At 35.0% G+C, this 27,834-nt stretch overlaps 6 protein-coding genes and 1 long non-coding RNA gene across 18 annotated transcripts in view; 4 read left to right on the plus strand and 3 right to left on the minus strand.

Annotated features, from left to right (window-relative positions):
• Nucleotides 1–70: 70 nt before the first annotated feature.
• Nucleotides 71–19,094, minus strand: LOC126924607 (HIG1 domain family member 2A, mitochondrial). 4 transcript variants are annotated; one of them, XM_050739332.1, is made up of 3 exons: nt 18,959–19,094; nt 405–570; nt 71–318 (listed from the first exon to the last, which is right to left on the minus strand). In XM_050739332.1, the coding sequence occupies exons 2-3, from the start codon at nt 550–552 to the stop codon at nt 146–148; spliced, it is 321 nt and encodes a 106-aa protein (XP_050595289.1). In that variant the 5' UTR covers nt 553–570; nt 18,959–19,094; the 3' UTR covers nt 71–145. The 4 variants fall into 4 exon arrangements, with proteins under 4 accessions (XP_050595289.1, XP_050595288.1, XP_050595287.1 ...); XM_050739331.1 differs by lacking the exon at nt 18,959–19,094 and adding an exon at nt 870–1,018; XM_050739330.1 differs by lacking the exon at nt 18,959–19,094 and adding an exon at nt 870–1,007 and having other exon boundaries at nt 405–542.
• Nucleotides 1,014–4,674, plus strand: LOC126924566 (NHL repeat-containing protein 2). 2 transcript variants are annotated; one of them, XM_050739221.1, is made up of 9 exons: nt 1,014–1,173; nt 2,037–2,203; nt 2,295–2,454; nt 2,534–2,949; nt 3,023–3,252; nt 3,336–3,561; nt 3,667–3,864; nt 3,938–4,051; nt 4,134–4,674. In XM_050739221.1, exons 1-9 carry the CDS (start codon nt 1,014–1,016, stop codon nt 4,539–4,541), a joined length of 2,079 nt encoding a protein of 692 aa, XP_050595178.1. In that variant the 3' UTR covers nt 4,542–4,674. The 2 variants fall into 2 exon arrangements, with proteins under 2 accessions (XP_050595178.1, XP_050595179.1); XM_050739222.1 differs by lacking the exon at nt 2,037–2,203 and having other exon boundaries at nt 1,026–1,173.
• On the plus strand, nt 1,185–1,620 carry LOC126924610 (uncharacterized). The gene is made up of 2 exons (XR_007713596.1): nt 1,185–1,334; nt 1,472–1,620. It is a non-coding gene; the product is annotated as an uncharacterized LOC126924610 (long non-coding RNA).
• On the minus strand, nt 4,100–5,711 carry LOC126924600 (uncharacterized). Of its 2 annotated transcripts, XM_050739321.1 has the most exons (4): nt 5,474–5,711; nt 5,155–5,314; nt 4,906–5,090; nt 4,100–4,829 (listed from the first exon to the last, which is right to left on the minus strand). In XM_050739321.1, exons 1-4 carry the CDS (start codon nt 5,488–5,490, stop codon nt 4,730–4,732), a joined length of 462 nt encoding a protein of 153 aa, XP_050595278.1. In that variant the 5' UTR covers nt 5,491–5,711; the 3' UTR covers nt 4,100–4,729. The 2 variants fall into 2 exon arrangements, with proteins under 2 accessions (XP_050595278.1, XP_050595277.1); XM_050739320.1 differs by having other exon boundaries at nt 5,155–5,711.
• Nucleotides 6,973–27,834, minus strand: part of LOC126924569 (NADP-dependent malic enzyme-like) — a 28,505-nt gene continuing 7,643 nt past the window's right edge. Inside the window, exons 6-14 of one of the 6 annotated variants that reach the window (XR_007713588.1) lie at nt 27,608–27,790; nt 27,292–27,517; nt 27,086–27,228; nt 26,718–27,012; nt 26,211–26,355; nt 25,381–25,560; nt 18,959–19,207; nt 18,397–18,608; nt 6,973–10,078 (exon numbers count right to left, since the gene is read on the minus strand). Coding sequence is in view for 2 of the 6 variants with exons in the window: in XM_050739232.1 (XP_050595189.1) it covers nt 25,521–25,560; nt 26,211–26,355; nt 26,718–27,012; nt 27,086–27,228; nt 27,292–27,517; nt 27,608–27,790 (1,032 nt within the window). In the remaining 4 variants the exon portion in view is untranslated. Of the gene's footprint in view, nt 10,079–18,396; nt 18,609–18,958; nt 19,208–22,126; nt 25,561–26,210; nt 26,356–26,717; nt 27,013–27,085; nt 27,229–27,291; nt 27,518–27,607; nt 27,791–27,834 lie in introns of those variants that run through there. The other 5 variants (XR_007713589.1, XR_007713590.1, XR_007713587.1 and 2 more) reach the window with 5 other exon arrangements.
• Nucleotides 9,958–18,376, plus strand: LOC126924552 (mucin-3A). Of its 2 annotated transcripts, XM_050739177.1 has the most exons (6): nt 9,958–10,100; nt 11,005–11,323; nt 11,663–12,775; nt 12,854–14,581; nt 14,699–16,375; nt 16,724–18,376. In XM_050739177.1, the coding sequence occupies exons 1-6, from the start codon at nt 9,964–9,966 to the stop codon at nt 17,033–17,035; spliced, it is 5,286 nt and encodes a 1,761-aa protein (XP_050595134.1). In that variant the 5' UTR covers nt 9,958–9,963; the 3' UTR covers nt 17,036–18,376. The 2 variants fall into 2 exon arrangements, with proteins under 2 accessions (XP_050595134.1, XP_050595133.1); XM_050739176.1 differs by having other exon boundaries at nt 11,663–14,581.
• On the plus strand, nt 20,517–22,806 carry LOC126924592 (RWD domain-containing protein 1). Its single transcript, XM_050739308.1, has 4 exons — nt 20,517–20,711; nt 20,898–21,247; nt 21,334–21,520; nt 21,612–22,806. The coding sequence occupies exons 1-4, from the start codon at nt 20,642–20,644 to the stop codon at nt 21,722–21,724; spliced, it is 720 nt and encodes a 239-aa protein (XP_050595265.1). The 5' UTR covers nt 20,517–20,641; the 3' UTR covers nt 21,725–22,806.

Here is a 27,834-nt window from a genome sequence, read left to right on the forward strand (position 1 = left end):
ATAATAAAGAATAATTTTAAAACAATTTCAATAGTTCATAAAACTTTCATGTTATGCTTTCCTGATGAAATAAAAAATGCAGTTGACTATAATTGACTACTACAGTTTTTACATGATTACTATTAAATAAATCTTTTTATAATAATTATACATCAGTACTTGGTTTTTTTCCCATAACTATGAGCCCACCAACCATGGCTATAATAGTGAAAGCTTGTGCTGCAACTCGACTACGCATCATATATTGCGCCATTTGACTATTTCCTATAAAAGTATTGTACAAGCCATAACTCAGAGCAGCTACAGTTGCTGTAGCACCTGAAATAAGATATTTGACATAAAATTTTGAAATTGTAAATATATAAATCAAATAATGAAGTTACATTTTTGGAGGTTATAGTTACCTATAGGTACTAAAGGATTCTCTTTGAATTTTTGTATTGCTCCTTTCGGCTGTTTGATATTATCATTTTCATTCAACTCAGTACGTACTACTTGAATCCATTCCAATTCATTTAACGTTTCTTGATCTTTTGTTGTACCTGCCAGCATTTTTTATTATGTGATAAACTGCAAAGAATCAATTAATTTAGTATATAAAGGACAAATGTCAAGATCGAACTTCACTCGTAAACAGAAGAATATATTTTATGTAACTGACAAACTTTATTGTATACGTTTTTTTAAACTATATAGCCTTAAATACATGTTTTACCTATTAATTTATATAATTTTCTAATTAAATGTGATAGTACTATACTGCTGTAAGGCGAGTTTATAAAATGCGTGTTCATAGAAATAACCAAACAGACCTGTATTCCTTTGCCTAGCCAATTTCTTATCTGTACTATGCGTATGTAATTACTTACATGGGTTTGGAATCCCCTCCATCAATATGTTGTCCCTACTATTTATAACGTACCACTTCTTTTTCTCTATTGTTTGTGCTATTCCATGATATTTTAAATTGTTGAATTTATTTTAATAACGAAAGTCGATACACGAAACAAAATATGAATGTGCAGGAGACAGTAGAAGAATTGATAGAAACTGGTATGGAAATTGCCAAAAGTCAAAGTTTAGAATTGTCGATTAACAGAAAAGAGGAATTGGTATTACGGCATATCAAAGAGTTTTCAAAGAAGGAAGCGCGGATCACTGATTTTCAACCAGGTTAATGATTACGTCTATTTTATTACTCGATGTTGTATAAAGTGAACATCTCTTGTGATATGTGTATTCTATTCGAATATTAGTCGCATTAAGCTTATTCAATTTATGAGACTTGATTGCGATGTTGATTATTTATGATCTATAGTTTCTAAACTTTGAAGGTAATTCTGTATATGCATATAAGATCCTTATACTAGAAGCTAATTTAAATATGTATTTTATTTAGTCATATTAACTTATCTATCGACTTTGAAATTCTCATATCGTAAAGATTTTATATAACTTTGGTTTTCGTCAGGCAAAGAGTATTGTACGTGAGAGTTGTAAGTGAAATGTTTAAGAAATCCAACGAACAAAGTATGAAGAATATTAGGGGGGTAAATACACCAAGATCGGATCAGTCATTACATTCGAATAATAAGAATATTTTACTTACGGAAGAAGAAATACGCGAATACTTCAAGCTCGTAGAATACGAAAAAATGCTTGATCAAGAATTGTCCAATTTGAGGATGGAAGAGACAGAATTTCGTTCAACTCAAGAAACTATGGATTTATTACATAAATACAATGATATTAAAGATGTAACTCAAATGGTTCTAGGTGCAATAGCTGTAGCAAATAAAACGACGATTAGGAATCTGTATAAACAATATGATTTATCACTGGAAGAAGATTAAAAATTCACATTTTCTTATATATGACATATATGTACCTACATTATTTTTTTTCTGTTACCCACCCTTTTTTCCTATACTTAAAATTTAATATTTGTCATTTGTTACATTAATTTTGTATATTAATATTGTTATAGTGATTTTGTAATAAAATTTCCAAATAAGATTCTTGTTTAAATATGCTAGGTTTGGAATGGTTCAATGTCGCAGAAGGATTATCTATATATCAACATCTTAAAGGAAAAATAGTTATTTTGGATTTCTTTACATATTGTTGCATCAATTGTATGCACGTTTTATCAGATTTAGATGTTCTTGAGAAACTGTTTTCAATTCAGGACGGCCTTGTTATTGTTAGTATATACAAGATATACTATAAAATATGCAACAATTAATTACGTAAGATTAATAATTGAACAACATAATACCATTATTTTCCTACAGGTTGGAGTACACAGTGCAAAATTTCCAAACGAAAAAAATTCAAAAAAATTGATGTCAGCGATACAGAGGTATAATATAAAACATCCAGTTGTAAATGATACTACAATGTCAATGTGGCATTACTTAGGAATTGTATGTTGGCCAACATTAATAATGTTAGGTAATGATCGTACATTTACATCTATAGGTGACAATTATATTCAGAGACGCATCAAATAAACAACTTATTCCCCTATTAGGTCCTACTGGTGAATTACTTGCAGTTTTTGTAGGAGAAGGACACAGAGATGAATTGATAATACATGTAGGCGTAGCGTTAACTTATTTTAGATCATTAAATAAAATTCATACAAATGATATTCCTTTGCAATTGGCACAACATTTACTGCCTGTTGGAAATGAAAACATTCTGTTTCCAAGTAAGGTGGAAATCCTTCAAACAGAGCAAGGAGAAAATTTGGTTGTTGCTGATACAGGCCACAACAGAATTTTAGTAATGGATACTGCAGGAAATGTGCAACACATTATTGGTGGTCCTAATCCGGATTTCAGAGATGGAAATTTTGAAACTGCAAAGTTTAATGGACCTCAGGGAATGTCTACGTTAGACAGTGTGATTTACGTAGCCGACACTAAAAATCACGCAATTAGGAAGGTAGTAATTTAAACTGTCAAATGTGAAATTGTCTTTTTGATACGATGTACGTATAATTAATATTTTTCTTTAGATAGACCTGATAAAAAAAACAGTGATTACTATTGCTGGTACCGGTACTAAAGGTAATGATTACAACGGAGGTAAAATCGGTACAGATCAAGTTTTAGCTTCACCATGGGATTTGGCTATTTATAAACACGAGCATGGTAACAATATCACACCCATATTGTTAATTGCAATGGCTGGTAACCATCAGATTTGGGCACTCTTCTTGGAAGATACTATTTGGTGGAAAAATAAGTAACATCAAAATTATTTTAATATGTATGGAAGTTCTTTTTTCATCAATGAGAATCATATATTTTGCTGATAAATTTGTCTAGAAAATACAAAGAGGGTACTTGTCTGGCGATAGTAGGAAGTGGCACGGAGGAAAATCGCAACAATACGTATCCTCTCTTGGCTGGTTTAGCGCAACCGTCTGGTATAACTATCGCCGAAGTACTAAAGATTGCTGTTTTTGCCGACAGTGAAAGCAGTGCTATTAGGAGCCTAAATTTACAAACTGGACAAGTTGTCCACATTTGTGGTGGAAGTAGAAACCCATTGGTATGTTTGAATGAATACGAATTAATTTCAACGATTTCCGATAAGCGAGGATTCTTCTTAATTAATCGAATAATAACTATAACATTGATAATCATGATATCACAGGATCTGCACGACTATGGAGACACAGACGGTGTAAACTATGGGGTAAAGCTTCAACATCCTTTGGGTATAGCATGGCATCCGAAAGAAAACATTATTTATATAACAGACACTTACAATCATAAAATTAAGATAATCAATGTATCCACTAAGCAATGTAAAGCCATATATGGTGTTGGAATACCACATGCAAGCTTTTTAGTATGTTGTCTATAAAATAAATTTTATAGTTATCAATTTAATCATGTATTTATGAATTCTTTATAATTTATAGTTCGATGAACCTAGCGGTATTGCTATAAATGCAGAAAAAGGTCTCATATACATAGCTGACACTAACAATCACGCTGTGAAAATGATCAATACGGAAAAGGGAAACATTACTACGGTAAATTATTACACATTTTAGAGCATAGATGTTAAAAATAAAACTGAATGACTAAGTTAACAGTTTATTCATCACGTTTTAGTTACCGATAAATATCCCAGTAATCGAAGATGACAATAATTACAAGAATATTTATTTCTTCGATACTACCATCAGCGAAACAGGCGGTAAATTAAACGTCTTGTTCAGTATAAATTTTTCCGACCGTGATTTAAAGTTAAATCCAAATGCGCCACAGAAGTGGACTGTGAATTTGACAACGAATGGTTCTGGATGGACAGCTATGGAATATTGTGGAGAACTTACAAATCCAATAATTGTAACATTTTTAAAAGGAAATGAAACACACGAGGTGCGTGTAATTTTGGATATAGTTGCCTGTAAAGCTACCGAGTGTATATCAAAAAGATTGTTAATAGTGTACCGTGTACATCAAGTAGCAGATGCTTCCACTGTTGTAACAGAAAAAAGAAAGGTTTTTGTTAAATAGTAAATACATTCTTATTTCCATTTTTCTTTTTTTACCGAATATCAAGTATAAAATGATTAATCATACGTTGTAATTTAACTGTGCATGTTCATCACAGAAATAAAAAGGTACAAACGTTCATTTAAAAGCCCAAGATAGAGTTGAAAACGTGATTTCTTTCTGAAGTATCCTTTACATTCCTGTTTTAATCAATGAAATTCAACGAGACTGTCAATAAGATTTTGGAAATGTTCATTTTTTTCATTAGTTAGAGTCTTTTCTTTGCAATCTGAACGAAAGGTGGTCAATCTTAAAGGAAATAGAGGTAGGGATGATTAAAATTGATGTTTGCAATTATTTAATTTTTGTGTATTTTTGCTTGTACCTTTTCCACCAAGGTTCGAAAGACTCGTTCGAAAATGGTAATAGCGTTGAAAGAAACTTCGTGTCAAATTTGTCGGGAAACCAATTTTCGTAAAGATCTTTTCGATTTCCGGTTGGCTCGGACCACGCTTTCTGACAGTTCTTCTGTATCCAGCGAGTGAATTTGATATTTGGTATTTCAAGTACCTTTGAATATTTGGAAAATTTAATAAATTATTGCATAACAGACTTTTCTTTTCGACGTACGTACCTTTTTCGAGTCTTGGTGGGATACAATATGATATTTACATGGATTAAAAATTCCAATGCCTGCATCGTAGCATGTAGGGGGAATAAGAAATTCGTTTCGATCATTTGTGCGTAATGTTGCTCCACCAGGTCTCAATCCGTATTTAATGCACGTTTGATATCTAAAAGACGTTGCTTTAATGAAAGACATATTTTTCTTTCTTTCTTAGCCCCTTCCCTTAACAAGTCAAGTAAGTTTTTTAAGATACGATGACGCAGTGTAGTTTATTTTTAATTTTAATATCCGTAGTATTTTATTTTAGTCAATTACTGCAAATTACTTGCAAATTAGTTGCATTCAGAAGAATGGTTGGGACATAATTGAATGGTTTCGAGAAGTACGGATTTAATTAATTTTTCTGTCCGTGAATACACTTTGTAAACAATATATACACGTTACATTTATTGGAAAAAAGTCTAAGGAATTTTACTTTATTTAATATTTTACGTTATACGACACATATGACGCGAGTAAAATAACGGAAGTAACGAGAAGCATTCAACCTGTACTAAATCTATGTATCACCAAGTTCTAATACGTGTGGCTATAATAGTGTAAATGCGTTAATTGACGCAACTCCTTATTCCCCATAAAAAAACGTGTTAATTCATTTATGTTAAAAAATTAATTTACCAACGACCTTCGTTGATCGATGCATTAAAAATTATATGTTCCTATTAAAACAAAATATCGGCGATCTTCGCATGTCCTGTACGTGTCTACCAGCAAAAAGGACGATTTACAACAAGTTACGACCCTCTTGAAATCATTCAACCACTTTTTCATGACAACAAATTAATAATCTATGACTGATCTCTAATAATAGATGAAAACGGGACAATCTACAGATCGACGAGCTTTATCTTTATCTTTAATCTATAAAGTACCTTCAGGAATGGAACGTGTTTTACCAACCGTCTGTCAGGGAATCTGCAGTACTCCCAGTTATGGTTACGAAAAATTAATCCATCGTTAAAGGTATATCGTTTGTTCTTACATTCACCTTGCGACCAAATTCCATCTATTCTCTGTAGGCGAGGAAAATATAAACTACCATGCCCATGATATGTACCATCGCGAAACTCTCCTTCATAGATGGCATCTATTGCGGGCAGATAGATTCGGTTTATTTACTGAAATGAGGCTGAAGTGCAGAAGAAGGGGACTAAAGGAGCAAGTGACCTAACGGTAGAAAAAATAAGATATATATATATATATATATACACATGTATCTTATTATATATATATATATATAAGAGATAAATATATATATATATATACACACACACACATATATATATATATATATATATATATAGAGAGAGAGAGAGAAAGAGACGAAGCGAGAGAAAAAGAAGAAGAGAAAGAATAAATGTGCGCGTACGTGTGTGTATGTATGGTGTTGGTGAAATTTGTATGGTGAATGTATGTATTTTAAGACCGGGATTCTTAAGCCTATGGGTAAATGAAAAACGCGTACAAACTCTAGAACACGAAGCGACGAAAATGGTCGCGTAACGGTACGTGTCGACTTACGCGCGAGAAATGCTCAATGTCGTGCTCAAAAACCAGTACATGTGCTGTACATACATACTTCTTAGACACAATTATTAGAGTTAGCATGTACATCTTAGAAGACTTAATTCCGAGTTCCGCAAAGGATAACATACGTATCTCGCATACGCACACGATACTCTCTGGTTCTTGCTTTTTCTTTTACTATTTACACTTCACCATCTGCATTTTATTTCCTATTATGGTCGCTTCTTTCTTTTCCCCCCCTTTTTTTTTCCTTTTTCTTTGCTCTTCCCATAATGCCTTTCACCTTCTGCTTCTTTCTTTTCCCGAACGATTCATAGAGGAAGGTGCAAAGTAACGCATTCGAGATCCTTCTGTAATACTTCTTGGTAGTTATACTAACTGTGCGGCAGAACGAATTTGCCAATTCCCTCCATTCCTAGTACGTTCCAAGTGCCCCTGTATTCGCTTCCATCGATGAAACGCGTTTCTTCTCCGGAATTCTTCGATTGTACGTTCATGTTGCGTGTGTTCGGCCTCTTCTCTATCGGTCTTGTAATTTTGACGCGATATCCGAATAATAGGGATAATATAAACGCGAATCAAATACTACAGCGTTACCATAGAAAAACGCCTCGAATCAAAATATCATATAATTTCAATTATTTCCACGATATCGAATATGACGCGAAGTGCCTTTAGATCGATCCGAAGCATTTTTCATTTGACCATTTGATCGATCGTCGACGCTCGTGCTTTTTCACACAGTTGTGTCTGTTACCTACTCTTTCTCTCTCTTTATAATTTAATTAACGAATTACGTATATCTTTTGAACGTGGAATTTGAGAACAAGCAAAACGATAAGATCGTGTGGTATTTTTACGATCGCAATTTTTTCTGCCACCGTGAAATTATTTATTTCCAATATTCGTGGCAACCTGTACGCGTTAAGAATATCAAGCTATCCTGAATTTCAACTATGCGATAAACAATTACGGTTTCTGCTATGATCGTGGAATTTCAACTCGTGACCGATGACGAACAATCGAGGTACCACGGGCAAAATTACACGAACGAATTTGTAGAATCTCGTTTGTATTTCCTATATGTCATTCTACTCTTGTGATACTTTTGCGATTTTTGGGCAGCAGGTCAAGTCGGTCGAATATTTCTTAAAACAGTTGGAGAACAGAGTGGAAAGGGAAGTAGAATAAACGAATACCGTTAAGCGCTCGTCGCTGTTTCTCATCGTAGAATAGATAGAAATAAGATACATGCACGTATATAAAAACAAAGTATTTTGCATCTTTTGTCGCAATATCAACATACAAATTCGTACGGACATTTATAAACAAAGAAAGAAGAAAGACCGAGACAGTCACGCGTGTCTATATACTTTGACGAAAGTAGCTTCGATAAAATTTCTTTCGTTACGAATTACGTATCATCGTGAAGCCAACTTATTCAGTCGGTGTACCGTTAATCGCTGTTAATTTCTTCCGGCTAAATATCATTTTACCAGCTTAAATACATTACATTCGCTGTAACGAATTACGAAATTAAAAATAAAAGAGAAGTTAATATCACTTTCGTAGAAAGAAATGGATCTCCGTGGAAGAAACGTGGAAGAAACGTGGAAGAACGGTGTCACGATGTTATTAAGAAATATTATGATATCATAGCAACGATCGATGGACAACGAGCGAATGGTTGATTCGTTTCTCTTTTTAAATAAAGAGCACGCAGCTTTTATCTGGAAATGCAAAAGCGATGCATCGCCCGGTCCACGGATTCGAAGCATCGGTTCCGATCTTTTATTCCACCTTCGATTTACATCTGCTTTTACCCGCGTAACTCAGCTCTACACGTTGGTCCTTCAACTTCATACTATCCCTCCTTCTTTTCTCTTTCTTCCTTTTTCTTTCGATATATATTCCCATGTATTCCGACATTCGTCTGTCCCCCCGCGTAAACCGTTCCAACCAACATCTCCACTCTCCAAGTTCACCCTTTCTCCATCTTTTCGTTCGAAGACTATGTTCCCCCTCTTCGATCACTTTTCTTTCTCAGTCCGATGCACTCGTCTTAACCGAGGATTCAAGCACGTAGTACGCGCTCGTCCAAGGTGGAAGACAGTAGAGACGGCAGGTGATACGGGAAGAAATACAGATCTGCGCGCGCTGTCAAGAAGACACGGCAAAGGATAAAAAGAGGAAAAAGAAACGTAGACAGCGAGAAAAAGGAAGAAGGAAAAGTCGAACGCACGCAGTGTTAATCTTCGCAGTAGTATTCCTTTAAATCACGTTTTTAATCGAGGTAGTTAAATTTATCGTCTCGATATTTACCCTTGTACAGAGGTGCATAAGTATCTCGCTGTTCGTTAAGCGCTAGAATATCGTCGCTGTATTAGAAACAATCGTCGATACAGATACGATGAACGTTGGCCGAAGGGAACATTCAGCAGGCAGGGTATCGTCAAACGGCGAAGAAATACAATTAACGCGCTCAAGAGCGCGAATAACGCGGTTTTCGTTCCACCAAACATTTCGTTTATTATATTTTGTAGATTTTCGGGATTGTCGTCGACATTTCTCGATCGCACGTTTCCTCGCAATCTCATTGTACGCCGCTTTCTTCGCACGACACGCGCCGGTGTATCCCGATATCTCGGGAAATCCAGATATTCCGAATCAAGTGCAACAAGTTTCTTCCTTTCAACGCGAACTATAGAATATATATTCTCTTTCTCATTTTACTCCTTTTATCACTGATAGTTACACATCGACTACCCGCGAAGAGATCGTTCATTTAGTTCGAAAGTCGACGTGCTTACGGTTAAACAATTAAATACGATTAACAGGTAATTGTTTGGTAATTCAATCGATAGGTTTCAAGCGAATTTCGATAAAAGTCGTTCGCAAGCTGCACTCGAGTAAATCGCGATTTACTCAGCGATTTATAACACGACGGAGAACCGGTCGTCGTGTTAAGGCGATGATCCGTAAGAGGGTAACAAGGAACCGTAGGGTCGTTCACCTAAAAGAGAACAGACTCGTCCCCCGTTTATTTCTTCCGATCTATTTTCACGATCATTTTTCTATGATATGGACGGTGTTTGCTATGATCTGGCGTATGATACACCGGTCATTACTAGTCGGTCTTTGTCTTTTACGTAGATAGACATAAATCAGCGACTCGATGATTTGTCCTTTATTGATTGCAGATCGTGCAAGAGGAGAGGCATTAGAAATATGTCGTTGGAATCGTCCCATGCCACTTTGGCGACACTTGTGCTGTGGGCATGTTTAAGTCTCAGCCTGGCTTCGGAACGCCTACTTCCAGAAACCACCACAACCGTGTTGCTGCCTATGAAATATTTTAAATCTAGGTCAGTATTTCAATGACTCGTGCATGAATCGAACGAGAAGCACGACGATAAATAACGACGGGATGTAACCACGCGCGTCCTTGCTTCGTAGAATAGCCGATGTAGCGATTGGAGATCGTTATTGGAAAAGAATCGCGCGGAAGCTAGAAACGGAGGAGTAAAAAGCTCGTAAAGATCGCAAGAGAGATGCGAGAGATTCTTAATCGAGTTTTGCAGCCGACGTTGCAAAATATATATCGTGAAAAACAAGTGGTAGATCGATTAAACGATAGCGAAATTACCGTTAACGTTTCCTCTGTATTTTTACATCGCTTTGTATGTCTGTCTTTCCTTTTTCGTTTTCGTCGTGTCTTTAGCTTACTTAAACGTACGGTCATTCGCAAAAATCCTTTTCGTGGATATTAAGTTGAAATTGCAATTTTGTAATACGGTAAAAGCCCGATTGTACGATTTGATCGTGGCACGCATTCTTTGCATACTGGAATAACCACTTTATAAATATCGATATTAAAGGGAATCAAGAACATTCGAATGAAAATATAACAATTTCTTCCAATTTCTATTTCTGTATCCCAGTTTTTCTTTTACAAGAGAACCTTCGCGTTATCCAACATTTTTACTTGCATCCAAATTTCGCGTCGATTAATATTCCAATAGTGGTTCGTTCGGTTGATCGGATAATCAAGAGTCTATTGTATTTCGTAGATACAAAATGTACGTACGAAGCACAATAATGACAAGTTCAACTAATTGGCATGCACGATCCTCTGCCAGACGGTCTGCCAATGGTCTAGTATACATCGCGTTTAGCTCGAGAAGAATCGGTATTCCAATGGGTTGCGACTCGTTCGATGATTTTAGTTTGCAGAAGTTTCACGTATTTATAATACCCTGGAATTTCTAGGGCGGACACGTATCAGCCAATATCGGGCATATCGAAAGAATCGAAAGATACGAAGAACGAGGTTGTTCGTGCAACGGGAAACAACAGGTCACCTGGCTCGGCCGCGGTCAATTTTCATCGATTGCCACCGTCTCCGGCGAATTTGCTGAAACCCGATGGATTTCAATTTTACACGTACAACGAGAGAGGCGATATGATCACGAGGCAAATGACTATGCAAGAGATTCAAGCTTTAATCGCGAGTGGAGGGCCGGATCACTCTAACATGGATATTCAAGAGCCCCAAAAAGCCGAGGATATACTTACGGGAGGAAAGAAGGTAAAGTAAGATATGCGAGTTCTTAGAACGAGTGGTTGGTTAAACCGAGAAAATAGAAAATTCGGCCGCAAGAGTGAAAATTGAAAGAAATTATTCATATCCAATTTGTTTAAGATCTTTTCGTTATCCGTCTCGATTCTAAGATTTATATTTTTCATAGCATAGGCTTCTAACGAAAAATCGCCTATTTTAATACGTATTTTACGTCGACGAAATAATATTTAACTTATTTTAATTACGTCTTTCAGTGTCTAATATCGCGCATTTACGCCAAGTTTTATTATCGTTTCTTAGCTTTGCAGAAGTAACGAGGTAACGTTATGTTAAAATCTTTTCTAGGTAATGGACGTCGTGGAAAAAGTGCAAAGCGTACTGAAAAGCGCTATGGATAAACCGTTATCGACGCTCTCTGGCTCGCACCCGATGATCCCAGAAAACGTGAACGTCGAGTGGAGCAATATTTTACCAGCTATTTTGGCCGGTGACAAATACGGAAATAAGGTCGAAGAAAGCCACTACGTTGAAAAGCCAACATCGAAACCGTCATCATCTGCCATCTATGTCATACATAAACAGAATAATTCGGTTTCCGATTCGCTGAAGCCTGACGTAAGTGAAACGGTTGCACAGACGAAACCCGAAAATACTAACAAATATACAAACGAACGAAACGAGCAAACCAAGAAGAACGAAACGCTGCCGACAATTGCTACGAAACCTACGACTATCTCTTATACGGAGAAATTAATGATTCCGGTATCTGTCATCACGACTGAGCAAAATGTCGAATTGATGGCTCACAATCGTTATACCACTCAGAGTTCCATTTTGCATAAGGTGACTGGGGCGATACCGTTGTCAGAAAGTACTACTACTTACGGATTTAACGTTCGGGACAAAGAAAACCTGGCATCCACAAGTGCTATTACAAAACCAACAACCATCGGCGTTTCTGTTTCATCGACCATAGGCGAGTCCATCAAAAACAGTTACGATAACATCGGTCTAACGGCGAGTGAAACGTTACAGGCAAAATATAATACATCGCACATCGATGAAACTGTTACCGACCAGACCGTTTCGTTGGTAACACAAACAAAGACGAAGCCAACGACCGATATTTCGAACCAGGAATACGATAAAGTTCCATTGAAAACGCAGACACCGTCCATGATGGAAGCGAATCAAGTTCAAAACACTAACAAACCGTTTAGCAAATTACCATCACAGTCTTCTCTACCGTTTACCAAACCGCCGTTACAATTTTCTGTATCCTTTACGAAATTGCCACCGCAGTCTTCTGTATCGACCACGAGTACTCCCGCAAGTACAAATAAATATAGAACAACAACATTGGTACCATCGACGACGATACACGACACAGTAACCAAACCAAGTGATCCCTTAAGCGAGCCGATCGAGCCTCCAAAATCTTCTCCATCTATGGAGCTGGTAAATTCTTTATCAAACGTGATCAGTCAAATCTCCAATGACGTTTCTCCCGTGTTATCTTCCTCTTTCGGGTTCCAGTCGATTCCCACTGAAAGCGAGGGAAAACGTAATGACAGTTCCGAAATTACAACGCATCCTTCCACGACCAACGATGACCGACTAGAAAATGCGAATAATACGTCCGAAGAACGTATACAGGAATCGTCTAGCGAAATGACGATGAAGTTCGATCCTGATCAAGAGAAGATTTCCTCCGTTACTATATCCGCGCCGATTGTTTCGATGAGTACGACAGAGCTTGATAAAACGGCAAACGTTTCGGATATTTCGACGAAATCTGATAGTATAACGAGTGTTCAGACAAATGTGACAGAGCCAACGACGAATATTAACGAGACGCCGGTTACTAGTTCCAACGTTTTACAAGCGATAGCGCTTATCGAGAGTATGCTTCATACAGCCTCACCTGCTACGAATAGACCCATTATCGAGTCAATCACCTTACCGAACGATTTATCGGACGATTTGTTACCTAACACTGTAGCAAGCTCGCTCATCGCTGATTCTTATTTATCCAATTCGAAGACAAATAAAACACAAGCTGTATTCAAGGAGACAACAGTGTCATCTCCTGAGAAGCTCAACTCAACAGAGACTGTTACGTCAAATTCGGAGTTGTCTACCTCGGTTAACGAGGATAGCACGAATGATACAACGAAAAAAGATTCGACAAACGAGAATGAAATTTATCGAACGTCGACAACAAAGGACGACCTGTTTACCGACCAGCAGAAAATTGAATCTTCGCTATTAAAAAACGAACTGTCCACCGCTTCGGAAACTACGACAGTAGCGTCGTCTACCCTTGATGTTGCTGTAAAAACTACCGTCGCCGATGGAATATCAACTTCCTTCGCGAATAACGCGCTTAACGAACAGACATCAACTTACGAGACGACAATATCGAGTAACGAGGCTTCGACAAGTACAAACACAGGAAGCACAATTGCGAATGCTGAAAATATTACTGAGGGAGCATCGCAAAACAATGATAAAACTTCTATAACATACCTAGAATACACGACAGAAACGTCGTCAGAACACGACAAACAAACATTTACGTATCAGACCGCGATAGATGAATTGTCGACGAACTTGAGCGAATCTAGCACGGTCATCGCGAATTTATCTAACGCAGAGGAGCATCCAGTGGAGAGTTCGATAGATAAAATCGTACTGCAAAGTCCTTTAAAGAAGACTGAAGAGCAGGCAAAGAATGATACGTTGATTCACACGATCGTGAACCAACAGAAGATCAACATTTCGGGAAACGCAACCATGAACCAACACGAAACTGACATCTTGAACAACGCAACTATGAATGAACATAAAATTAATATTTTGAACGACACAGCCGCGAACCAACACAAAATTAACATTTTGAACAACACAGCGGTAAACCAACATAAAATGAACATTTTGAGCAACGCAACAGTGAGTCAACATAAAACGAACATTTTGAGCAACACAACCGCGAATCAGCATAAAACGAACATTTTGAGCAACACAACCGCGAATCAGCATAAAACGAACATTTTGAGCAACACAATCACGAATCAGCATAAAACGAACATTTTGAGCAACACAACCGCGAATCAGCATAAAACGAACATTTTGAACAACACAACCGCGAATCAGCATAAAACGAACATTTTGAACAACGCAACCATGAGTCAACATAAAACGAATATTTTGAGCAACACAACCTGGAATCAGCATAAAACGAACATTTTGAACAACACAAACCTGAATCAGCATAAAACGAACATTTTGAGCAACACAACCGTGAACCAACAAGAAATTAACATTACGAACAACACAATCGCGAGCCAACATAAAATGAACATTTTGAATAACACAGACGTGAACGAACATAAAATTAATATTTTGACTAATACATCCGAGGATCAACATAAAATCAATATTTTGAATAATACAACCACAATGCCTGTCAGCGATACGAAATCTTCCGTTGTCTCGTCTACTCCTGAATCGATAACCACTGCTCTAAATTCCATCACGGAGGAATCAAACGAGATCAAAGGTAGTACGATGAATTCGGTAGATTGGAACAGATCGGAGAACAAAACAAAAATTCCCATTGAAATATATTCGTATAAGAGTAATGTTAGTATGAATAATTCGATAGGAACGCAGTTGCTGGGAGCCGCAAGTAAATTACACAGTAACGAGTCGCACATAAATCAGAAGATGAATGATTCGCCAAGTTCGATGTTACAGAGCAAAATGAACAACACGAGCATAAATCAGCACACGTGGCAGCGGATATCGTTGCACCAAGTAATTCCATCGTCGACAGAATTCACCACGGGATCTACCACGTCAACGAAGCACTTCGAGGCATCGACATCGACAATGTCGACGATGGTGGACGCGAGTTCGACAAAATATCCCTCAAATTATCAATCGACTCCCGCGAACAAAGCGGAATCGACTGTTTCCCTAAATGCCTCGAAAAGCATCGGTGGATTGGATACTAGCACGAGCAACGCGAGTGCCGATATTATCAATTTTTCGAGGCTTTGTAACGAACTAGCAATTAAGTTTTGGGTCGCGGCGAACAGCAAATTGAGTACTGGAAGATCGCTCGTTCTTTCACCGTTCGGCATGACTAGTCTGTTGGCGATGATCTTCCTCGGTGCTCGAGGATCAACGTCAGACCAGATGAACGAAATACTTGGACTCGACAATGTGGCCACTTTCAACCCGCATCTTATTTTCCAGAACGTAACGGACACGGTGAGCTTGGCGAGGCACCAAGGTATCGCGAACGCGGCGTTTGTCCGCGAATTATTTGCGGATAAAGCTAAGGTGAGAAGATTGTTGCCGTTTTATAAGGAGCAAGCTCAACAATTTTACGAAGGATTGGTGACCGAAGTAAATTTCGCTACTATCAGTGATCTCGTGCGTCGCCGAACCAATCTATTGATTAGGAAACAGACTGGAGGTAGAATAAAGGATTTCGTGAAGAGCAACACGGTTCCTCTAAGATCACCGCTGGCTACAATTTCAGCAAATGTGTTTCAGACGGATTGCAACACAAGTTCCGCGAGTACAACAGGCCGAGACGGGGAATTATACTTTGCCGTCTCAGCTGCTCATAGACTGAGGAAATTGATCCCCGTCCCGGCTACCGTTTGGCGATCGAACGTTCTTGCCGGTTATGAGCCCAGTTTGGATGCGACTGTTAGTGCCATTGGAAGTGTGGATAAGCTCGTTTCGACCATATTTCTCGTACCAGGTCAACAAGGTCACGCTGCGCCCGGTGATACTTTGGATCGACTAGAACAAAGGTTTATCAAGGAAGCTTTTCAAGATGGAGCTTGGGATAAGCTACTGAAGGTTCTTATACCTAGACCGAGCCTTGAATTACAAGTACCCAAATTTAGTCATCGGTCCATTGTGAACGCTACTGCTGCTTTGAAGAGGATGGGACTCGATCAGCTGTTTTCGTCTAACGCTGACTTCAAAGGGATCAATGGAATTGGAAATCGTCTCTTCTTGTCCGACGTTTTACAGGTAATTCTACAGATTACTGGTAGTTACACAGGGTGTCGCACACTGTCGAACACATACTCTGTCGTTTATAAGCGTCTAAACACTTCAGTCACTCTGTAATGGCAGTGCGTGGATTTTACCAAAGTTTACAAATCAATGACAAATTAATAATTATATGCACCAGTTCCTAAGTTAGTCCTGTAAGATCATCAGATCATAAGCCTAAAGCAAAAACGCAATACAAATCCATTAATTGAATTTATTCAAAAAATTCTTGCGATGGAATATTTTCAAGTTGTTTCTCTAAATTTTCTTAATTCACGGTAAACGTATTCTATATATGCTTACTCTATAATTGGTCATTTCCAGATGAATCTATTCAGTACGTGCGGCGATGAAAACATCGCTAATGGACGACATCACATGGAAATTTATCCAGCAAGTCCTACTTTACGAAATTCTCGACACATCGGCGAACAAACATCCCGTAGAAGAAGACGGACAGTCAATATGGAACCGGCAAACTATCGTACAGTTTCGTTCAAGGAAAGAATGAGGACTATAGAAAGATCAGAAGAGAAGCCGAGATTGAAATTGGACCAGCCGTTCCTTTATTTCGTACGGCACAATCCAACGGGTCTCATACTTCATATAGGCCGTTTCAATCCTAGGTTAATATAAAATTAGGACCTAATGTTAGGTTCGTTTCTATGTAATACTTGTGTAGTTAACCTCGCGTATTCTTATATACATATTCTTTCTTATATACATATGTATAATCGCATTAGATATTTCACGCGAGTGTTGCCACATTTATTATCTTTAACCGTTTGGTAGTGTAGTCTGAGAGAGATTCAGGCATGCCGTCGAATAACGCAATTATTAATATTTATTTCGTCCAATGAAAATCCGAACGTATGTATCTTTTTGTATTTGATAGAGTAAGGTAGGTCTATTTGATATTTCAATCAAGTGCGAAATTCGGATATGAACAATTTTTAAGCGAGTGTGTCACTTTAGTGTGTCATTTTAGCTAATCGTAATTAGCTTAGTTTTAGTGTTTTTTATTTACAATACGTTCAATCGACTGATTTAGGGAGACAAGAATTCCAATATAAGTGACGAATGTTATAGCGTAATGTTGCTTATACTATTTACTACATACAGGATGATTTTGATGTCGCGGCACGCCTGGAAAAATAAGTTAGATATATAGAATTGATGTTTTTCATACGGGGGTTCGTTTTCGAGAAAACAAAATTCGAAAGTTTAAGTATACCCGCACTTTGGAATCGTCCTGTATAATTAATATAATATCGTCGACGACGATTTAAATAATAATCTATGAAGCAGTATCACAATTGCTCGTGTGTTACCATCAGAAAACTTAGGAGTTTCATATCCAAATCGCAATTCCAAACTGATCATATCCAAAATGCAATTTAACCAAGTTTGAGCAAAATTGTTTCCTTTGTTGGCAAAATTCTTGTAAAATCTTCATCGTCACGATATGCATATGTTTGCCAAGTCATATTCATTAAATTAATTTAAAATTAATTCAGAAAATGCTCTCGCGACGCATTATTAATATCATTGTTCTCATTGTGTATATAATGTATTCAATTTTTACTGCATTGGATATCTAACCCTCTTACCTAACCTTCTGCGCTCTTTAGGTTATTTTCGGTTATTTATGAATCTTATTTTTCTATCGTTACAAAAATTCTTATGTATGTAGGAAATAAGAGACAATCGCCGTTAATGTATGTAATTTCAATGGTATTCTAATTATTTTCTTAAAACATTAAAAGCTCTTTTCCGATTGAAACGAAAGCGACATCAAGATATGAGGAACTCGAAGATTGCAGCAGGGTTAACTTACGCGCCTATATTGATAACGACAATAACAATTATGTTTTAAATAAAAATTTATTTTATTCACTTGAATTTCGTGCGCTAGGACAAAATTAAATACAATGGAAATTATTTTTAAAAATAAAACCATTCAGTTAAAAAGAAAAATGTATTATTTGATTACGCACCATTAGAAAGGCACAACCTTCCACAGGATCCGATACTTCGTGATTTTATGATCCAATATGTAATTCACACGATTATTTGTAATACTCGTATTACAGTATTTGTGATAACAAAAATTTTTTCCTGAATTCATCATTAATGGATCGTGACGTTCTTTTGAATTTCATAGAGTCCCTCTACTATTTCAAAGTTTTCTTCGCTATCAAGCAATAGTCTTCATAAAAGAAAACCAAAACATTAAAATAAATACATAAAAAGAATATGTTATTTAAAGATAAAACAATAGTCAACGTTAAAATAGTCCTGAAAGCTTATTATACGAGCTATCAGGAAATCTGATAGCAAAAAAAGCAATCAAAAACAGAAGATAATCAAATAATACATAATAATAATAATAATAATAATTAATTTTTATTTTGACCTCTCAGATTTAGAAGTGGATTTGGTTTACAATTGTTTACACTCAATTCTCCATATTATCTATACTTAAAACATTTACGCATTAATCTAATCGTAATTTACTTAACCTAATAAGTTATAACAAAGCATTAAACAAAAGAATACCTTAATTTTACGAAGTTAACAATAGGGTGGTTTTAAGCGATGAAGAAATGACTACGAAAATGCCACGTAATGGAAAGAGAAATATGTATCTGCTACAGAGTGACACGAAAACACACCTAATCGCTCTGATATTCGATACTAAACTAGATCCCGCGCGACGGGTTAGCCGGCGAATTTCGGTTGACGAGGAGTGGGGAGAGGAAGACTCGCAGATAAGTCAAGCGTGCATAAATAAGAGTCGTCAAATTCCTAGAAAAGATATGTTTTCAATAGCGAGTGTAGTCAAATAAAGAAATAAGAAATAAGATACGTGTAGAAAATAAACGCTCAATGTTTACTTAGTTTACTACTACTAGAAAATAACACTCACAATAATATAGTTGCCATGAAAACAATTTATGGATTTAAAAGATAGAATATCTACGCTTAGAAATTTAGTGTATATATATATATACATATAGTGATAACTTTATTTGATTAAATAAGGTTGATTTACCAGATAGAAAGATTAAGAATGACACGATTAAGATGAAATATGATATTTAGTGTTACCAATAAAAATGTTGTCTGATTATTGATTTATTTTGATACAATCGGTTCAGTTCTATACGTTAATTCTAAAATTTTGATTTTTTTTGTGCAGATTATCACTACAGAAACGACTTTAAAAGAATAGAGACACATACATAGACGTTAATACAGTCACATTGCTGCATGGAATTCGATAATATTTTCTTGATGACTACCTTGGTGATGACCTCTTCTGAATTACTGCAGCATCGATGTCAACGAATTCACATCTAATTGTGAGTTGTATATTTTACCGTTCCTCAGGTCATTCAATCATGTCGTAGGACAAAAGGTCCGAATCGACACGAATGACTAGTTGTATTATTTAGAATTCTTTACGAACGTACTAACCTCGAATATCTATTATACCCATGAATAGTAACATAATTTTTATGTGTCTTATTTATTAGTCGAGGATAGGCCTTCTTGCACTTTGCGATTTTTTATACTAATGAAATGATATTGATTATTAAAGTTCATCGCTATGTTGGGCAAATCGCGGATTTATATTAATGTTCCGAGAAACTAATTACGGGTTAAATCGCGAAGTAATTTAAGTCGCGAAGTAATCTAAATTTCGCGTTTTCGTTTAAAGTTGGGCACAGATATCTATTTCGGTTTGAATTATTGATTGTGTTTGCTTTAGTATTAAGGTTTATGAGATATCACGATTGTTCTTAGTTTTGATTATAAATTACTGTAAATTCATAGAAATCAACATTAGAATTTATCGCCTTCTATTTTATTGAATGAAATAGAAAATAGAATAAAAAGTGTATTAGGTATCTCTCTTGCATTTATACGTTTAACAGATTAATATCTTTTCACAGCTGTTATCTTTATCGCTTTCAAAAATTGAATTTTGAATGTAATTCGTACGTTCGCCATAGCAGGTCGGTATTTCAGAAAGTGAGATACAAAATTTCATGTTGTGATGTCTATTCTGTAGGTATCTGCCTAGTCAATGATATTGTTTGTCATACACTGCTACGGCGTTATTCACCGGTTCACAATTTGTTGCGATTTTATCATGATTTCCTGTAATTTATTACAAAGAATTAATTAAATACGCAACATAAAACATTTTTAACAATCCATTTTATTTTAATCATTATGGATTATAAAGATGAGCAACACAATGAAATCGAAGCTTTGGAGTCAATTTATTGTGGAGAATTGGAAAGTATGCATGGAATGTCCAATAACCTACAAATTTGTTTGTATATTGTAAAATATATTACTTTATAAAGAATTACTTATAATTATTGTTTGTTCGTTTCTTAGTTAATTTATTGAAACAATAGATTTATGTTAAATAATCTTCTGCAGTTCCAATTTTGAGATTTTTATAAATGGAACATTTTTTCAGTTTTAGCTGTAGAACCATTTTATACATTTTCCATACCTATTAAAACTGAAGAGTATGAACCAGGTACTGGGAATGGCCTCAGCTGTTCATTGGAATTTACATATACTGAAAAATATCCAGATGAGTCACTTCTTATATCGATAGAGGAACATGAAAACTTCGGAGAAGGAAATGCTGAGAAATTAAAGGAACATCTGATGGAACAAATGAATGAAAACCTTGGAATGGTCATGGTATTTACTTTAGTTAGTGCTGCTCAGGAGTGGCTTAATGTACAGTGGGATAAAATTAAATTGAAAAGAGAAGAGAGTGCAGCACAAAAACTCAGAGAAGAGGAAGAAGCAGAAAGAGTAAGATATATCTAACATTGTAAAAATATTGAAATAAGATTAATTTCATTGATCTTGTAATATAAAAAGCTCTTACATTGTCATAGAAAAAGTTTGAGGGAACACGAGTTACGGTTGAAACATTTTTAAGTTGGAAAGAAAAATTTGATGAAGAAATGGGATACACAAAAAGAAGAGAAATGGCTGAGAGAGAAGGGAAAAAATTAACTGGTAGAGAATTATTTATGACTGACAAAACATTGGATCAGTCTGATTTGAAGTTCTTAGATGATGGTATTGTTTTAAAATGCTTAATTTATTTAATTTAAGTTGAGCTATGCAAAATATTTGTAAAGAATATAATATTACTTTTTTAAATTCTTAGATTCTGTTAAAGTAGACGAAAGTCTGTTTCAAAATCTTGATGATTTGGAACTAGAAGATGACGATGATGACGATCCTGATTATGAGCCAAACGTTTCTGACGATAGTGCCTAAATAAATATGCTATAGTTCTCCACTATTATTTATAAAATAATTTTTATTCATAGAATGTTTAAATACATACTTAGTACTTAAAAGTATTGTTTAAGTACTAAGTAGAGTTTAGATGTCAGATTGACATGTTCGAAGCAAATCTACCAATGTAAAATGAATTCATTAAAATTTATAACTGCCATTTGCATTTTGTATAATGGCTGAAATTTTATACATATATGTATGAAAGGGAATAGATATATTTAATAAGAAAAATAATTTTTATAATTATGTACATAACTGAATCTTTTTCATAAAGCTTCGTTTAATGAATCCAAAATAATCATTTTTCTTGCACTTATAAATGTCCGAAACTATCTTCATTCGAATATCGGAGCAGGAATATAATGAAATAAATACACATTAACGACCATAATTTAACATTTATTCATAGCTTTAGTGTTTAATGTATACATTCAGTAACAAATTCTAATGAGCACATAGTTGCATTTAAGTTGCATAACTTGAATACCTCTCGTTCTAGATAATATGCATATATTAATACAGAGATGAGAAATGGCTAGCGGGACGACAGGGACAAGGGAAGTACATACTGGTCTTTATTGTTCGCCGTCACGTGTTGCTATATGGTCTTGGTATGTGACGTTTTCGACCAATAAGCGTGTTTGTTTTTGTGATTGTATTAGGTCTACTAGAAATAACCATAGGAAATAATGTGAAAATATCTAATCGGACTCGTATTAATTTTTTTAGCCATTTTTCACCTTTGTAATAGTATAATCTGATATAATTCAGAATAATTTAGAAGAGAGGTGTTTTGTTATATTTGTCACGTGATAGTAATAATCAAATCCATGTTGTTCATCAAAGTTTCTATTTCACGGAACATATAGGAATCTTGTGACAGAATTTTTACTTTTGTATATTTACTTAACTTAAAAGTGACAATTACAATACAGTACAAAAAACACGGTTTTTACAATGTTGCCTTTCTATCTTTTTTCCTTGATGACAGTGTTTGTTAATGCAATATAAGACCATGATAAAATCGAACAAACGAAGTGACAATTTACATACATACATATGTGGCCTTACATAGTATACCTAACAGAACAGAATATATTTTCGTGTTTAGAAATTTTTACTCTTTTGATGATTATAAATATCGCCTTTTTTAAAATATAATATACTATATATCATATATATAATATATTATATATATAATATATATATAATAATAATATAATATATATATATAATGATATATATATATATATTATATATATATAATATAATATATATATACTATATATACAATATAATATACTATATATAATATCATACTAAATTTCACACGATTACTTAGATTGCAGTTCTTGAAAAAAGATTTGTTCATATATTAAAAGAAATTCAAATAACAGATAATATATCAGCAATATATAGACGTAATTCCTACAAGCAATAACTATTCACTAATTTCTTCTTTAAGTATTCAAAAGAAAGTATCACAATATAATAATACTTTTTGATTTACATACATTAGTCGTTCAATTTAAATATAAGTAAAAATAAAAGTTATAAATAAATAAAATAAATAAAGATACGGATCTGAAATTAGTGAACAGCCTACGTACATATATAAATTATAATTGTGGCTTTAAATTAATAATAAATAAGTACGGAGTATCAGCACTTAAAGAATTTGGATTAAGAACTGAATGTCCTGATGTATCAGAATAAAACTTTTGTTTAAAGGATTATGGGAGTGTAGCCATCTTTTGAGTCATTCTGTTTGAAATTTGACTCGAATTAACTTAAAACGACTGTATATACGTCAGAGCAGTCGTCTTGTCTTTCAACTCGCCAACACGTCATAATCTGTTGGGAGAAGAACACGGTTAGTAATGGTGTAATAATACTTTATTAACGTGTTACGCTTAACTAAGTGACGATTTGCGACTGTATTCAGCTACATGTATAAGAAATCAGATTGGGACATGAATATATTTCTTCCAATCGCTGTTCTAATGTACTATCACTCGACACCGAGATTTCGTCACTTGGCTAAACTCACTGTGACATTTTAAAGTGTAAAAGTAAACAACGAAATTCGTAGTAGCAAACATTCTCACGCATTGTATCCGGGCTCAATAACCGGCATTTTGGCTAACTAACGATCAATTACATGTTATATGACACATACAAACACATTTTATGCATGTATAGTATACGTTTCGTGCGGTTTCTCGGAATTTTATATTGGACAGAGCATGCGAAACTCGAAAAAATATATCGTTAAAAATCCAGAATAAAATATTGACATCTATATATAGCGCGTTTTTAATACGTCTTCGTGAAAATAGACACTCTTTGATACGTAGAGAAAAATAAGTCGTACTATTTGATTTGTATAGAATTGCTTTATACAACAATTGCCCGAAAAGTATAAACACCGAAAATATTTCAGGAACAAATACGTAACTGCATGTATATTTTAGGATATGAAATACATATCTAATGATCTCATTATCGTTTGTAAAATACTTTTTACATGTGACACACAGACATTCAAATAGCAAACTCGAAACCAGTTTTCGATTATGTCGGTAGCTTTAAACATTACATTATTTTACCCGTAAAATGTTATTCGCTTACGCGCGAATATATTTGAGCAAACCTAAGATAAATTCGTCTATAATTTGAAACGGATACTAATTGCAAAAGCAACGATCAAACGTGTTGTATTAAAAGTCACAAATGATAGTTGTTTTGCATAATCTCACTACTATCTTTTCCCTTTCTTATTTATAAAATGATGTTTATTTATTAAAAGTATATATAAAATATGGCAAAATAAAAATGTGACAGCACTAAAGTGTGCTTCAAGTGCACCAATCATCTTTGGACCGTACATTTGTTCAATTTGATTGGGATTGGGGGAGTAGATTGATTCTTCAGGGTGAGAGGAGATTGGGACATATTGGCATCGTCCGAAAAGGAAAAATCGGGTAACCTTAAACATACAGTACAATATGTATTTGATTTTTACGAAAATTCGTTTCTATGTCGAAAAAAATGTTATTTATAAAATAACATCATTCAGAGAGAATCCCTCGAAATACTCGAAATAAATGAAAAAAAGAAAAAATGAAATTTCTAATCATACTTAGAAACAATCGTATGTATTCGTGAAATTTTTCATTTTATTTGTTATCAATTTTACGATCGAAAAATTTCACTGTACAAATATATACTTAATTTTATTACGTTATGTTTATATATGTATATTTAGGTATGTATGTGTGTAATATAAAATCATAAACGTACTATGCAGGCGTACCTCTATGTGTCATATCGGTTTTTGTGTCTTTCTTTTATGTAACATAAATGTAGGGCATAGAGGTGAATAACAACGTTATAAACTTTCTTTAAATACTTTCACTGGTTAATACCTAGTACGGTTTTGAACGATAAACTAGCAATCCTAATATTGCATATGGGATGAAGGAGAACGTTAAAATACTGCAATGTTAGCTTACTGAGTCATTCGATGCTGTAATAATAGCACTATGTAATTGTTTCTCGTGCTTAACACCTCGTGCAAGTTATATGGTAAAAGCACTGGCATTAGTCACTGACAGAGTAACAGTCCTTACAGTTAAAATTGTTTTACAACCGCACTGTTGCCTGTACTTGTGTCACGACCTGTCTTATAGTTTCAATACAGGATACAGCGATATTTTTATTGATAATGGTAATAATGATAGCTTCTGAATATTCCGCCCGGTGAAATCCGCTACAGATGTTTTAAATCGTGGCGGATTTCTACAGTGTCTCTGAAAAAGATTAATTAAGCTTCAGCGGCCTGCACCGAAGTCAGTCACTGATGAGCAACGAGCATACGATAACGTAAAATGCTAAAGAAATAGTTGAACTATGATTCATACAACAAGCGTTTAATATGAAAGGTAGCTGTGCAGAGAAAAAATATTCCTTTCGACTTTTTCTAGTTTTTAGAAATTGCAAATTAACAGATAATATTCTATAGCTTTTCCTTCGCAGAAGATAATGAATATGCGCTAGCTAAATACTGAACATTTATGATTAACTATGTTTGTAGTTAACTGCAACAACGAAAAAAGTTTCAGTTTCTAAGTGATATTAAATTTTTGAAAGAAAAGTATTAAACAAAACTAAGAGAAATAAAGCAATGCTACATTTTAAGCACTTCTGCAAGAGAGATTAAAAAGCGACATGCATATTAATGTATTCACTGAATTGATGTTAATTTGCCTACTATCATATCTTTAAACTTACTATTTCTCGTATGCACTATTACCTTTTGAAACAAATTCTAATACCATTAATTCCTATTAGTCTACGCATCCCTACATTATTTCTAAAACGCTTCCTTTTTTAAACAAAAGTGTTTTTACAATAAAATGCGAAATGCTAGATGGAATTGTTGATTTCATATCATACTTACTTATCTGGTAAAACACGTGGTTTGGCATAATCTCCTGGCCAGTCGTAAAGATTTGGCAGTGGACTGTCATAGTTAGCATCGTACATCTTACTTACAATAAATTCGCGTTTGTCTTTTGGTTCTGGATACTCACTTGCCAACCCAGCTGATAAATGAGATAAAATTTGAGATATATTGTTCAAAACCACATTTAGAAGTTTAATATCATTATTATATATCACATTATCACAGTGCGCTCAGATAAAGATGCTAGAAGATTTAGGAGCCACTTATACGGCAATTAAGAAAACAAAAAATCGAGACTTTTATTAATCAATGGTAATTAAAACTCAACTAGCGAATAAATGTAACAATTAAAGTCTCGAACGTAATTCTTACATTCTTCATTTTTATCTTATTGTGGCTTTCAGAAGCACTTTCAATGTTCTACAATCTTTGCTCGGAGACCCTGTATATTGCTATTGATTTGAAAAATTAAACTTAAATATACGTAGTCAAAGAACTTACTTTTAGCGTAAGCGTAGTCAGCAATTCGTACGGCGATATCAATTGAACATTCACGAATAGTGCTTAACGGTGGGTAGAGACTGCCCACTTCGAGATCTTCGTCTTTCACGTGATCAGCAACAGCTTGAGCCGAGATTAGGAATAAATCTTCTGTAATGTGATGACATCCAGTAGCGATGACGCCCAATGCGATTCCAGGAAAAATGTACGCGTTGTTTCCTTGTCCAGGTTTATATACTTTTCCGTTATAGTGCACTTCGCCAAACGGAGAACCCGACGAGAAAATGCATTTTCCCTGAGATACAAAATATATCGTATTTTTCTGCACGCTTCGAATAAAGTTTCATTAATACAAATAATTTTCTTACATTTGTATAATCGTAAGCTTGTTGAGCTGTGCACTCTGCTTTGATAGTTGGATTACTCAATGCAAAGATCAAAGGTCTTTCATTGATTTTGGCCATTTCTCTCAAGACTTCGGGAGTGAATGCTCCTGCTGCTGCTGAAGCACCTGTACCAACATTCTTATTTTAGATAGAGATGAAAGCATGCCGATAAATTAAGGATTACGCACCAATTAGAACAGTTGGTTTCACTTCTTTTACAACTTCCAATAGTGATTTCATCACTTTGTGATCTTTCGCATACCAGATCTTATGACCTTCCAGGTTACCTTCTGGTCGATTTTTAACGAGCAATCCATCAATATCCATCATCCAAATATTATTACGAGCTTCCTGTTCAGTACAACCATCTGCTTCCATTGCTTTAACACAAAGGTCAGCTATTCCAATAGCTGCCTATATTAATTAAAAGAGATTTAAGAGTCAAAATAGGACTTGACTGTACAAATAGTGATCTGTTTTTATGATATATAAACTATTGCATACCTCACCAGCGCCCAAAAATACGAATTTATTTTGGGACATAGATTTCTTGGTTATTCTTTTCGATGCTAAAATTCCAGCAACCGCAACTGCGGCAGTACCTTGTATATCATCGTTAAACGTACAATACTTGTCGCGATATTTATCTAAGAAACGAAAGGCATTGTGATTTCCGAAATCTTCGAACTGTAACAGTACAGTAATATGAAATATTTATTACATGTAATTAA

The sequence above is a fragment of the Bombus affinis genome, chromosome 14, assembly GCF_024516045.1.
Source record: "Bombus affinis isolate iyBomAffi1 chromosome 14, iyBomAffi1.2, whole genome shotgun sequence".
NCBI lineage: Eukaryota > Metazoa > Arthropoda > Insecta > Hymenoptera > Apidae > Bombus > Bombus affinis.

Coding starts and splice junctions, on each gene's coding strand:
- LOC126924607 (XM_050739330.1), bottom strand. CDS start 891: ATGGAGGGGATTCCAAACCCAT. Junction 543..869: donor GGAGGGGATTCCAAACCCAT/GTAAGTAATTAC, acceptor AAATGCTGGCAG/GTACAACAAAAGATCAAGAA. Junction 319..404: donor GAATCCTTTAGTACCTATAG/GTAACTATAACC, acceptor ATCTTATTTCAG/GTGCTACAGCAACTGTAGCT.
- LOC126924566 (XM_050739221.1), top strand. CDS start 1,014: ATGAATGTGCAGGAGACAGTAGAAGAATTGATAGAAACTGGTATGGAA. Junction 2,455..2,533: donor GCCAACATTAATAATGTTAG/GTAATGATCGTA, acceptor TTCCCCTATTAG/GTCCTACTGGTGAATTACTT. Junction 2,950..3,022: donor AAAATCACGCAATTAGGAAG/GTAGTAATTTAA, acceptor ATTTTTCTTTAG/ATAGACCTGATAAAAAAAAC.
- LOC126924600 (XM_050739320.1), bottom strand. CDS start 5,343: ATGTCTTTCATTAAAGCAACGTCTTTTAGATATCAAACGTGCATTAAA. Junction 5,091..5,154: donor CCCACCAAGACTCGAAAAAG/GTACGTACGTCG, acceptor AAATATTCAAAG/GTACTTGAAATACCAAATAT. Junction 4,830..4,905: donor TTCGAACCTTGGTGGAAAAG/GTACAAGCAAAA, acceptor ATTTCCTTTAAG/ATTGACCACCTTTCGTTCAG.
- LOC126924552 (XM_050739176.1), top strand. CDS start 9,964: ATGTCGTTGGAATCGTCCCATGCCACTTTGGCGACACTTGTGCTGTGG. Junction 14,582..14,698: donor ACATTTTGAACAACACAAAC/CTGAATCAGCAT, acceptor AATAACACAGAC/GTGAACGAACATAAAATTAA. Junction 16,376..16,723: donor TCTTGTCCGACGTTTTACAG/GTAATTCTACAG, acceptor GGTCATTTCCAG/ATGAATCTATTCAGTACGTG.
- LOC126924592 (XM_050739308.1), top strand. CDS start 20,642: ATGGATTATAAAGATGAGCAACACAATGAAATCGAAGCTTTGGAGTCA. Junction 20,712..20,897: donor TTATTGTGGAGAATTGGAAA/GTATGCATGGAA, acceptor ACATTTTTTCAG/TTTTAGCTGTAGAACCATTT. Junction 21,521..21,611: donor TTTGAAGTTCTTAGATGATG/GTATTGTTTTAA, acceptor TTAAATTCTTAG/ATTCTGTTAAAGTAGACGAA.